At 40.9% G+C, this 12611-nt stretch overlaps 1 protein-coding gene across 1 annotated transcript; it reads right to left on the minus strand.

The window, feature by feature from the left end:
* Positions 1-1027: 1027 nt before the first annotated feature.
* fndc7a (fibronectin type III domain containing 7a) lies at positions 1028-10809 on the minus strand. The gene is made up of 14 exons (XM_084546256.1): positions 10426-10809; positions 9915-9933; positions 9460-9717; positions 8691-8957; positions 7976-8233; positions 7633-7884; positions 7299-7553; positions 5736-5993; positions 5039-5296; positions 4153-4407; positions 3726-3989; positions 3583-3612; positions 2604-2640; positions 1028-1760 (listed from the first exon to the last, which is right to left on the minus strand). The coding sequence occupies exons 1-13, from the start codon at positions 10480-10482 to the stop codon at positions 2609-2611; spliced, it is 2463 nt and encodes an 820-aa protein (XP_084402382.1). The 5' UTR covers positions 10483-10809; the 3' UTR covers positions 1028-1760; positions 2604-2608.
* Positions 10810-12611: the final 1802 nt, after the last annotated feature.

Genomic DNA, 12611 nt, shown 5'->3' on the forward strand with positions numbered 1-12611 from the left:
CATATGAGTTGGGTTTTGCTCAAGGTTTCTTCCTGTTAAAAGGGAGTTTTTCCTTACCATCGTCGCCTTCAGGCTTGCTCCGGGGGTTTCAGGTGGGGTTTCAGACTGGATGTTGTAAGGCGTCTTGAGACAATTTGTATTGTTATTGATGCTAAATAAATAAAATTGAATTGAACTGAATTGAACTGAATTAAATTTAATAACATCTTCACAAACTAAACTCCACACCAGTTTAGAATTGAAGAAGCACCTTGGGTGATCGGTGAAACGTCTTCAAGAAAACAAGTCTAATTGTCTTGGTTTGAGCTTTGATTTTTGGAAATGCTGTGACCTCGATGACAGAGAAGCTCCACAGACTTATGTCACCTCTATTACAAAAAAAACTGTTGTGAAATGTATCAAGTACAAACTGTATATAATCCCCTTGCACATGTACTGTTTATACCCACTACTGTCTTCTCTGCTGTTCTGACCACAGCTCATCTCGTCTCATCTTCTTTTCTTAGTCTCATTATATAAAAGATATTTTATTTATTTAAATCTTTAATCAGTTTTGATTATGTATTGTTACAAGATTACTTTTAGCTGACCGGTGCTACATTTATCTATTTGTGTTTGTGTGTTTTCCTTCGTTTCTTTAGTTTAAGCTTGTGTTTTCCTGATGTCCCACCCATCTTCATTGAGAGGAAGTGTAGCAGTATATTATGTTGCATATATTATATTACACATATATTTGTGCTGTAGTGCAAACTATTGGTATTCTGTATTAATGTTTAATATCTGGTGTCATTGCAGTAGTATTTAGACTTAAATGTGTAACGGCAACAGTAAACCCAGACAGAGACACTTACATGTGGGTCGGTTACCCAGGTTTTAAGGTGAAAGTCGGTTCACCAGGACCGGTTTACTGTATAAGTCAGACCTGTTTTAGGGAATTTCTCTCATCTTTTTGTTGGACAACAGTTCATGTATCAACATCACCGCTCCATATGGAAAACCCACACAAAGTGATTGACAGCACGCTGTGTTGTAATGCAAAAATGTTGCTCTTTATTGTTCTCATCTGCCAAAAGGGAGCAAACAAATCCTATGACATTGAACATTGAATCTATTTTCCAGCAATATGAGCAGATGTATCATCCACAGGACATGCCACACATGACTCCAGGCGAACGAGATGGATACCCGCTGACCCACTTTCACACTCTGACCCTCTTTCAGGTCAGTTTTACAACCAGGAGACATGTCAAACTGCAGCCGTGTGGAGGTCTTCTACTTGGAGAAGTCCTAAGATATTATTTTAGAATTATTCTTGCGTAAAATCATGACTGTCCTGATACGTCTGTGTGGCGATCTCACTGTAATGTTTTGAGTTCTGCTTAACTTTAATTCTTTTTAGATGATGATTACATTTTGAGGTTACATCGAGTTTTATTCAATAGTCAACTGATTAAAAATGTGGAACTGCATAACATGAAGTTTACAAAAAAAAACATGCATTCCTTTCATAACAAATAGCAAAATTATTATTATTTTTTTTTTTCAAATGACCATTCCTAAACGAATCTTGTATTGCTCTAGCTTTTGTTTTCCATCGTCATTTTCGTATTTATTATTCTTTTCTCAATAAAAATTTGATATTTATGAAAAATAGAGATATTTCATCTGGGTATGCTAAATCTTCACAGTTGTCATTGGTGTAAACGCAGTCCTCTGTCCTTCTTGTTGTGTTGTTAGTGGAGATAGTGGGCGGGTGATCTCTGCAGGGCAAGAAAGATGAGAGAAATAATCAAGCTGGACTTTGTGGAACAAACTGTTCTTAACCAATATCTTATGCAAGCACCTGTAGTAATTCATCATACTGACAAAAAAAAAGTGTCTAATGAAACTTTATATACTATAAAGTAGAATACAGTATACTGAGTCAGGGGACCATCAAATATCATCTTACCACCACTCATTCCAGACACAATAACACGCCTGTGTCACATTCCTGCAGAAGATTTTCATCTTCACGTACCTGAGTCATGTTCCCCTCATTATTCTTTCCATGTTTCAGTGTCACATACCCCAAGAACTCCCATAGGTAAAGACAAAGAGATCACGCTCACATGTGCTGCTTGTCTAGAAGCTCCTATTATTCTACCTGTGTGTACTAAAGGTACAGTCGATTTACGGGTTTTTAAGATGCTGTCACAAGATACCACTGAAACTGAAATGTACTACAATTGTTATGTAAAGGAAAGCACGTTCTTTGTCAGAGCCTCTTAAATAATGTGGTTTATGTGATTTCTGACGAACTCTGAGCAGTCACAGAGTGTGAGACCATCCACATGAACAACAACAATGACTCTGCATTAATTGTATATACTCACTGAGAGATCTTGTATGAATCTGTTCCTTTATTCTTCTTTTTTATTATTATTTTATGTGGACAGATCGAGATTTATTTTTTACGCTTATTTAAGTTCTGTGTTTTTGTACAAGAGAGCAAAAGTTACCGGAGTCAAATTCCTTGTATGTGCACACATACCGGCCAATAAATCTGATTCTGATTCTGATTCTGATCTGACAGGTCAGGAGATAATTAACTAGAAACTTACCACATTTACTTCACACTTCGTCTTCCACGAGAGATCACTACAAGAGAGAGACGACATTTTAGTGTATTCCAACAGTTAATAAGACTTTTTTGTGGCAAATATGCTCATTCACCATCTTGCTGCTAATGAAGAGTGAGAGATTGGAAGATTGATACTAGTCTCATGTTTGTGAGCAGCAGCTGATAAAAACCCAAATCAAGGTAAAAGAAGCTAGTCTGGCTTGTGTGGTGGTGTGAATGTTTATGCAATAGACTTAGATAAACTTTATTCATCCACAAGGGAAATTGCTTATATATGTGTAACATGGCGTTATGTGTATTGTGTATTGGAAACCAAGAAATAAAGCTTAGTTATATTCCTGCAACCTATGCTGCTGCCCATGCACGTAGGCTGCATCTATTATGAGCATTTTTACATGTGCACTGGGGTGTCGGCATCATTCTGTAACTATGCCGAAAAGTGAAAAGTCATCTGAGTCAACAGTGAGTAGGAGGCAGAAGGAGGGAGAATTTTGGGGGCTTATCCGGCAACTGAGAGATGTAGAGTAGGAAATCAGCTGTGGTTTCGGACCAATCACAGCTCATGCGGTCTGCGTCCTGTGACGTGTAGTTACGTTTCTGGGGACATTTGCGTCCGGCTACAGCATTCGTATGGCATAGCTCCAACACACAACCATATATGCGGCTTGAATCTGGCACATAACTTGTCTCAAAGCTGATTTGCATCCTTGTTTTTATATGGATTAGGCAAACCAGAAATGACATGTTGATAAGTGAGCTCTGAAGGTGAACAGTGGTCATTTGTGTCACATATGGATGGAGCCAAGTTAACTGTTTTTCTTTGTTTGCAGATTTGTAGCTGCTAGCTTAGCATCCCATCTATCGCTCATCTAACAAGAAGGTCAGTAAGCACAGTTAGTTAAATGCCAATGCTTTTAACTCCTGCAAAATAAAACTATAATAGTTTAAATCATACTTACCCATACCAGCATTACTTCCTGGGCAGGGTACTGAGGATATAATGAAAGAATGTAGTTGTTACCCCAGATGAACACAAACATATATCTATATATATGCTATACTAGTAATATACATATACTCATTGCATCTGTTTTTCACCCACCTGAGTAAGTTCGTGGATGACAGAAATTGACTTTGACCCCATATTGTCCCACAGGTGCTGCCACCACTGTGTAGACATCCCCGCACGTTTCCTCCTGGATATCACAGTACATGCTGCCTGCACCTGCGATGCAAGTGTAGTTGGCTGCTGTACCGTACAGCTCTACTGTGTGAGAATAGATCTGAGGGCCCAATGAACGCCAGTACACCCTGAGGGAGTTGTTGGTGCGACGATAGAGCTTGACGCCTGTTGGACAGCAAGCACCTATAACAAAGAAATTTTGTTTTGGTTTTTTTTGTTAGGATCGCGTGTGTATACTTTAGATTATATCCACTGCTTGGTTCAACACATGGTGAAGACTTTACGACACATATTTCTACCCTCCATTAGCTATGTATATTATAAATATAAATGTATTTGTCCTCACTGGATGAAAATCCATGATATTTGCACTCTGACTTGTGTCCTGTGCTGCTGATGGCTTCCAGGTGGACGCTGTAGTTGGTGCCACAGGTGATGCATCCCATCAGGCAGTGGGTGTCCAGAGTGTGGCACTTAGCATGTCCTCGTGGGGATGTCAGGGAGGAAATGTATGAGCGTGCTCCGGTGCCTGGTGACCAGGTCACATTGGTCATAGCCTGGGTGACCTGTGTGACATTCACATACGAGGGGCAGCAAGGACCTTGGAAAGAGTGATACAGAACAATAATCAATACTGTACAGTATTTTGGCATGTGGGAATTTGTATTTGTGTGGCTTTTGCTTGCATTCGTTTGTGTCGCACGACACAAATGTCTGATATGAGGAGGCCAAATAAGTATTTTTCATTGAAGACGGTAAACTCATTAATTTTATGTAAGGAAACTACTCTGGAAGGAAGATTTATAACAGCTTAAGCAGCAAAAAGAGATAAAGGTGTTTTCTTTTGTTGTTGCTTTGCATATGATTGTAAATTATTTTTTTCTGTATAAATTTAAAGGACCTGAGTGTAGGATTTAATGACATCTAGTGGTGAGGTTTGAGATTACCAATCTAGAGTAAAACCTACCAACAGGCATTCACTACATCTGGTGTTTGGTTTGCCTTTTCTGTGTTACTGTAGAAACTGTAGTGGTGCTATGTAGATATAAGGGTTTCATTTTTAGCTAACAAAAAAAAACACTAATTGTAATTAAACTGTAATTATTATAATAATTATGGGTAATTACAGGTGATTATACACAAATGAATACTTTGTGTCAATTGATACCCCTCAAAAATGTTCATGATGGACCTTTAATATTTAAAACTATCAATGACAAATCATACCGTACCTGTTTCCAAAGGTTTACTGAATCCAGGAAGACTTTTCCCCACAGATGTGGTGGCCACTGCCGTGACCTCATATGTTGAACCACAAGGCAGCTGTGTGAGTTCACAGGAGTTGTTTCTCGACTGGCAAATGTGTTTGTCATAGCGTCCAGTGGCAGAGACGGTGTAATCTGTGTTGGGGGCGTTGGGAGTGGTGATGACAACTCTGTATGTGGAGCTGTTGGTCTGGGTCAAATTCAGGATCTCTGGAGCGCAGGGAGCTGCAGTGGGACAGGCAAACAGGAAGCAGAGGCTATCATGTAACAAATGATTGGAAAGCGAGAAATTATCTTTATAGTAATAGTTTGACATTTTGAACAATACACTGACTCAGAGAAGAGCTGAGAAAACCTCACTTATATAGTAATGCTTGCATATAGCTTAGCTTAGCATAAAGACTTGAGCGCAAACAGATAGCTGGCTCAGTTTTGCAGTTCAGTAATCCACATTGCTCTTTATTGTTTAGTGAATCAGTTAAAAATGTGTTCCCAAAGGGAAAGACAGGAGAGTCTTCTCATCTAATAATCAGCAAGAAGGTGTAGTGTGTTTTATCCAAAATGTTAGACTCAAAGAGATGTGTGTGTCTGCAGGATGATTGTGTGCTTATGCCACTCTTCATCAAACTCCATCTAATGTGTTGTACACCATCCTCGTCAATACCTGTCTCGTGTGTGTGTGGTGTACAAGTGCGGTTGCATCCTCGTAACTCGCTGCAAGGTGTCACCGTCACAGAGTAAGCCGTGTTGCACGTCAGATCAGAGAGCGCGCACACTGGTGAAGTGTCGTTGCAGTGGATGACGTCATTGGTCTGTGCTGCCGTCGTCTCGTACAGCTCGGCCCCTTTGACCGGGGTCCACATGATCTCCAGAGTCTCTGTAGAAACCAGATTTATGGAAACGTCCTGTGGACAACAGGGAACTTGGGGGTGGGGGATGAAGCAGAAAGGGGAAGAGATAATTAACGTTGAGCAAAGGTGGTTTATATGGGTTTCAGCTATCAGTGCAGTCAAGTAATTTTAGAGATGTTTGACCATAAGCCAGCAGGTACGATTACATGTACCTGTTACTTTTTATAGCTAACATTTTAACTGATCACAAAAGGAACAGGTGTAACCACACTGGCTTGACTCCTTTTGTCCTACAAAGCTGTGCCAGTGAGCCAGAGCAATTGTTAAAGTAGGGGCACACCTAAATTGAAAACAATATGAATTACGCAGATGCTTTTATAAAATATCTTTCATTAAAAGGCTTTTTTTTTTTTTTACAACAATGCCATGGTAGGGATTTCTAGAAAGTTCAAACGTCTAAGGTTTTAGAGTTAGCTGCCAGAGGCCTTTGAGTCATCGACTACGGTGTCAAAAACAAACCCAGTAAACAAAGCACAACAAGCAGCTTATGAAAATGATCGTGTGGCTTTGAATGTTCCTTCTGTTCTAAAGGGTTAGCCTATTCAACAGCCACAAGGGGAGTTTCATATGTATAATGGCGACTTCAAACGGGGTTGTGTTGACCGTTTTCACGCAAATAGTTCATATGAATGCCCCCTCGTGTTGTACTCACTACCTTGAAAGTTCAGAGTTCACAAGGTGTGATGAGTTTTTCTGAAAGTAAGTTGAGTTTGGTTGAATTTGTATTTGTAATTTACAATATGTCAGAAGAAACTTTGAAGATGTCCTCGTTTTTCTATTAGGCTATGCATTACTTACTTGTTAGCCTTGGCGCTTAACAGTTTGGCAAGTTGTTGTGACATATTTTTGCTGTCATTCTCAGAAATAAGATGGTTAATTATGGTGAATTGTAGAGCTGTATTTCATAATTTTATAAAAGAATATTGAGAAAATTGTTCATATTTCCAGCAGCCTCATTCTTTCATTATACGTTTGCATTTCCTACAGTAAGTTAGCTAGTCGTTAGCTAGCAGTTAGGTAGTCGTAGCTAGCTAACTGCCTTGGCTGCCTAGCAACAGTGTTTTCACGAATTATGGCCAGTGTTACTACTCTTAAGCTAATATTTTACAATATGCTAAAAACACAAGCTGACCAGTTCCGTTTGACAGCAACATAAGTTTAGTGGCGGGTGAAAAGTTATGATAAGTTTTAGAAAATGGCTGTTGGACTATGGTGGGTATGTGTGTGAAATAAAAGAAGAGCAGAACATATGATACGAATGTGGTAAAAAAGGTGCCACTACTGCATATGTGGGTGCCTCTGTGTGATGGTCCTACTGGTGGTGTAGTTGCGGACGTGTGCGTAAAGGCTGGAGCCGGCCTGGTTGTAGGGGAATACGCTGGTGAGGTATGTGTAGCCGCACATGCAGAAAAATGGGCAGGTGGTTTCAGTGGTGTTGCAAGACTTCTCAGTCCCGTCATCCCGCTTGATGAAAGCCATGTAGTGCTCCACCAGTGGCACCTCGTCCCACATCACTGAGCAGTTACCAGCTGTGGGCTCCTCCACCCAGATGTTCTCCGGAGGACACGGGTCTGTTGGAGAAACAGATTGTCTAATTGTCTTAAAGGCGAAGAATATTGTGTGACTTTGTGTTGCGTGTGATATACCCACATGTTATGTAGTCAATTGCATCTGAGGGGCTGCTGGGCCCGGCGTCATTATAGGCTACGACAGAGACGGAGTGATTCTGTCCACACTCTGCAGGTATGATAAAGCAGTATATATTTTCTGTTGTGCAGTTTTGGCCATTAGAGGTCCAAGCTATGTAGGTAGTAGCGCCTTGGACTTGCAACCAGTATACAGCGATGCCAAGAGAACGACCCTGAGTCACTTGGACGTGGGTCACATCTGGGCTCGGAGGACCTGGAGATTAGACCGTAATGAAACCAAATTATTAATCAGGGTGGTGGTATGGCTTTTCCTATATATGTCAATTAGTGTTATTCTTGCTTACGTGTGATCTGGCAGACAGTGAGGGTGTCCCCAGTGCGACCCTCAGAGTCCCAGGCCATGCCCTTGATGCAATATGACACTCCCGCTTCAAGGTTGTCGTATGTAGCCATCGTGTCAGTGGTGTTGAGTTTGAGGCGGGTGCTGGATCCCTCTCGGATGATGCACAACGTGTAGAATTTGGCGTGCTCCACCGGCGTCCAAGAGACAAAGATGGTGTCGTTGGTTGGGGCGGACGTGTTCAACTTGGGCGCCACCACAACTACACGGAAGAGCAGGTGGAGAGGAATGAGTGCAAGTTAAAAAAAAAGAAGCAAAATAATCACATTACATTTGGTTGTCCTTCGGGAGAGGAGACAACCTAGTTCTCATGGTTTCTGTTTTCATATTAGGAAAATAGTAAAGAGCAGAGGGATGGATACAGTTTCAACCTTCATGCATTGGCTGCGAAGAGTAGACAATCAGTGACAATGGGCAGTGAAATGACAAGCCGTTATGGCCGGCGGAGTGAGATAACAGTCTATTGTTGTTTAGGAACAACAGAGAGGTTGCATTTCACTTTTCATACACTGGTGACTATCTTGAGTAAACTCCTACTAATGTGTAATGTCTGGACAAGTGAAAGTGGATGAAAGATTATTGTTGGTCTTGATGGTTTGAATACGTTTTGCTAGATGTGTGAGACCTCGGTCCACACTGTGAAGTGTATTTTGCCGTACCCGTTCTGGCCTCAACGGGGTATGAAGGCTGGCTTCTCCCCGGCAGGGAAGAGTTGAGGGACAGGACGCTCATAACGTAGTCTGTGTAGGGCTGGAGGTGCACCATGGTGCCGGGGGAGCTGGTCACATTGGTCTCGTAGAAGAAGTCACCCGTCTTTGACTCTGCCCTCAGGATGTAGCTGTCCGCCTCCGAGACCTCTGTGAACTCCACGGTGATGCTGTCGCTGTTTTTGGAGTAGGCCTGCTCGATTCTGGGTACATCAGGAGCTGAAGAGCAGATGGCAAGCGTCAGATTTCAAAATAAAAACATCTTAAGTAGGATATAATAAATAGGATACTTCTTACTGCACTAAATTTACGCTTTTCATTGTTTGGTTTATCAAAATAGGACTGTATATTCATGATAATGTCTTTTATTGTCTGACCTACAGTACTAAACCCAAAGCTATTCAGTTTAGTGCTGTGTAATGAAATAGAGCAAAGAGAGAAGCCTTAACCACAGTAATCTGCATTTCCTTTATAATTTGTGTGAAGAAGTGTTTCACTTCTATTATATATGAAGTGAGTTCCGCCTCAATGAGCTATAACATTACAGTACTGCCTACAATGAGATTTAAAGAGGTACTCCTGCATCCATGAGTACCTCAACTTTTTGAAAGAACTTTTACTTGTAGTACTACTTCACTGGGGGTTCAGATTTCTACCTCTTTACATATTGGTACGTAGCTGTATCTGAGTCAGTTTGACTGTCTTTGCTCTTGTTACTGACCTGTTTTCGCCTCAATCACTGCGCTGCTGAGGATGTTGTCAGCGTTGTCCCTGGCCTCCAGCTTCATGGTGTACTCTGTGTTCGGTGACAGGGAGATAACCGAGGCCATCACTGTGTTGCCGCTGAACTGAGCGAAGACTTGTCTTTCCGAAGGGTTCTCGGGGGTGGCCGTGATTTTGTAGGAGCTGGCGCCGGTGTGGCCGCTCCACTGCAGCGTAATGCTCTTCGATGTTGCCGTGAACACAGACAACGTGATGTCTGAGGGAAGATGGAGACGAAAGAAACAGATGGAATGAATTCAAAATGACCTATGGGTGGTATTAGACTAAAAATGTCTGATCCTGATCAGGTATATTTGGGTTGGTTTGAGAGTCATTTTTAAAAACTATTCACATTTAAGGAATAATACAGTATTTATAACTATCTTAAAGCAAATATAAAAGAAGACTGTTTACCATTCTGAGCTGCACATACCTGAAAATGACAAAACATGTCAGATTAATGAGTCAAACAAGGAAATAACTCGATGACAAATGACAGGAAATACAGTAGTTTCAAGACAAGGACATCATTCCAAGCGTGGCAAGCTATTGGTATTTCATGTTATATCCTGAGGCAAATTATGCCCTGTATCATATTCTCAGAGCATGAGAGGCAGCAGGCTGCACATTACCTTCACTCAACACAGATTTCAGGACTGGTCAGAGCAGGTATTTCTTTCAGGTCGGAATGAATTTGTCTATTGAGCTATGGTTGGGCATGCCACACGCACTTGTTGAAAGCAGTGAAAGAGCCTGTGTTCATATGTTTCAAAAGTCTGAACACTGTTCTTTATCTGGACATTATTATTATTATATACAAAATCAAAGAAAATATGGTAACTACTGTACACTGATGAACTTTAAATGCTTCTTTGTGTTGAATATTACAGTTATTTTAGTAAATTAGAGAATAGTCATTTCTTACCCCTGTGAAGGTCAATAAAAATAAAAGTTTCTGCATCTTTAACTGCATTGTTCCCATCCCTTCTGTGTTTTTCTGCCACTGCCTGGAGGCGAGACGTAGGATGCTTTTTCTCAAAATGACTTCAAGGAAGCAGCTCGGGCTTAAATTTGTGTTTTTTCTCTCCCCTTCTTCTTCTCTCTCTCTCTCTCTCTCTCTCTCTCTCTCTCTCGCTCTATCTCTCTCATGAAACGACAGGTACTTTATTGTTTCAGCAAATACCAAAGAGCCCAAAGGCGGTAACTCCTCCCCTCAGGGGTGCCTGGGTGGCCTATCAGAGAGAGAGAGATGGAAGCTCACCTTTCTTAGATGAGGATGCTGATAGCATCAAGTTTATTGCAAATTGTCAAATGTATTTGCAGACATTTCATTAAAATACACTAATTGGTGTGATCCTGGAGAATAGCCTCAAACATTTTTTATTTACAAAATTAATGAGTCTAACTTCCCATCAGAGAAATGTCCACATCTTACATGAGGAGATAACATGATACACGTCCGTGGGTCTACATGACCTCCTTCTGTTGTTGTCTGGAAGAAAGCTGAAGTTTACTGACTGTTTAAGGTTTCCTCCAAACAATAATTTCATTTCTCCTGGTTTACTCTCTTGTGATATCTAGTGATAGATGACACTTTGTCCTCAATTTGTTAGGAAACAAAAATCCATCAGGTCATCAAGACCACTTTAAAATGTATCTCCCGTAAATTTAAATATCACATCTTAGTTCATTTTGTTAACACGTTTGCTGCAACTGAAGACAATCGTTTATATAACCATGCATGGAAAACCCTATTGGAAGATCTGAATTTGGAGGACATACAGTAATTTCATAAGTAATCTACAGTGAACTTTGCTGTACTCTATAGTGCTTGAATGCCTGGCCAAAAAAAAAGTTGCCACCAAAAAAAAAAAAAAGGTCACACACTCTGATATCAGCTTTGATTACAATACGCATTCACTGTGGCATTGCTTCAATAAGCTTCTGCAATGTCACAAGATTTATTTCCAGTGTTGCATTCATTTTTCATCAAGATCTTGTATTGATGATGGGAGAGTCTGACCACTGCACAAAGTCTTCTCCAGCACATCCCAAAGATTCTCAATGGGGTTAAGGTCTGGACTCTGTGGTGGACAATCCATGTGTGAAAATGATGTCTCGTGGTCCCTGAACCACTCTTTCACAATTTGAGCCCCATGAATCCTGGCATTTCCATCTTGGAATATGCCCGTGCCATCAGGGAAGAAAAAATCCACTGATGGAATAACCTGGTCACTTCAGGCACATAATGTTGCTGAACCTAGACCTGAGCAACTGCAGCAACCCCAGATCACAGCACTGCCCCCACAGACTTGTACAGTAGACACTAGGCATGATGGGTGCATCACTTCATCTGCCTCTCTTCTTACCCTGATGGTATAGTGATGGTTCCCCACTATCCTTCCAGTTTTTAATAATGCGTTGGACAGTTCTTAACCCAATTTTAGTAGTTTCTTCAATCTCCTTCAATGTTTTCTCTGCTTGATGCATGCCAATAATTTGACCCTTCTCAAACAGACTAACATCTTTCCCATGACCACGGGATGTGTCTTTAGACATGGTTGTTTAAGAAATGAGAAGGTACTCATTGCATCAGTTGGGGTTAAATAACTTGTTGCCAGCTGATAGATAATCGCCCATGCAGTAATTATCCAACAGGAGGCTCGTACCTATTTGCTTAGTTAAATCCAGGTGCCGACTTTTTTTTTGGCCAGGCAGTGTAGTTTAAGTGAGAAAGACGAAACAAAGTTAGAATAAAGGCTTTTTTTTCCCCCTATTCCCCAGTGGCTAAGTACCTGCGTCAGGCGTGTATTGTGAAATGGACGGGGAGGATCCTTGAGGACTGTGTGGACAAACTCTTTTGTGCACCAAGGCCAGAAGGAGAAAACTGATCAAATTCAGCTTCACACATCACATCAGATAACTGCATTCACAAACATAGAAGAACAAGAAGTAACAGCATCAGATTTCCACAATCAGCGAAACAGTTTTTTGTTGTTCTGTTGGAAAACTTCTGGACCTGGCATTCATATGGATGTTACAGACCATGTACCACCCACCTAGACTAGATATTTGGGCATCGATGTGTTGTTACAACCGTACTTTATAAAC

The sequence above is a fragment of the Chelon labrosus genome (assembly GCF_963514085.1).
Source record: "Chelon labrosus genome assembly, chromosome: 6".
Taxonomy (NCBI): Eukaryota; Metazoa; Chordata; class Actinopteri; order Mugiliformes; family Mugilidae; genus Chelon; species Chelon labrosus.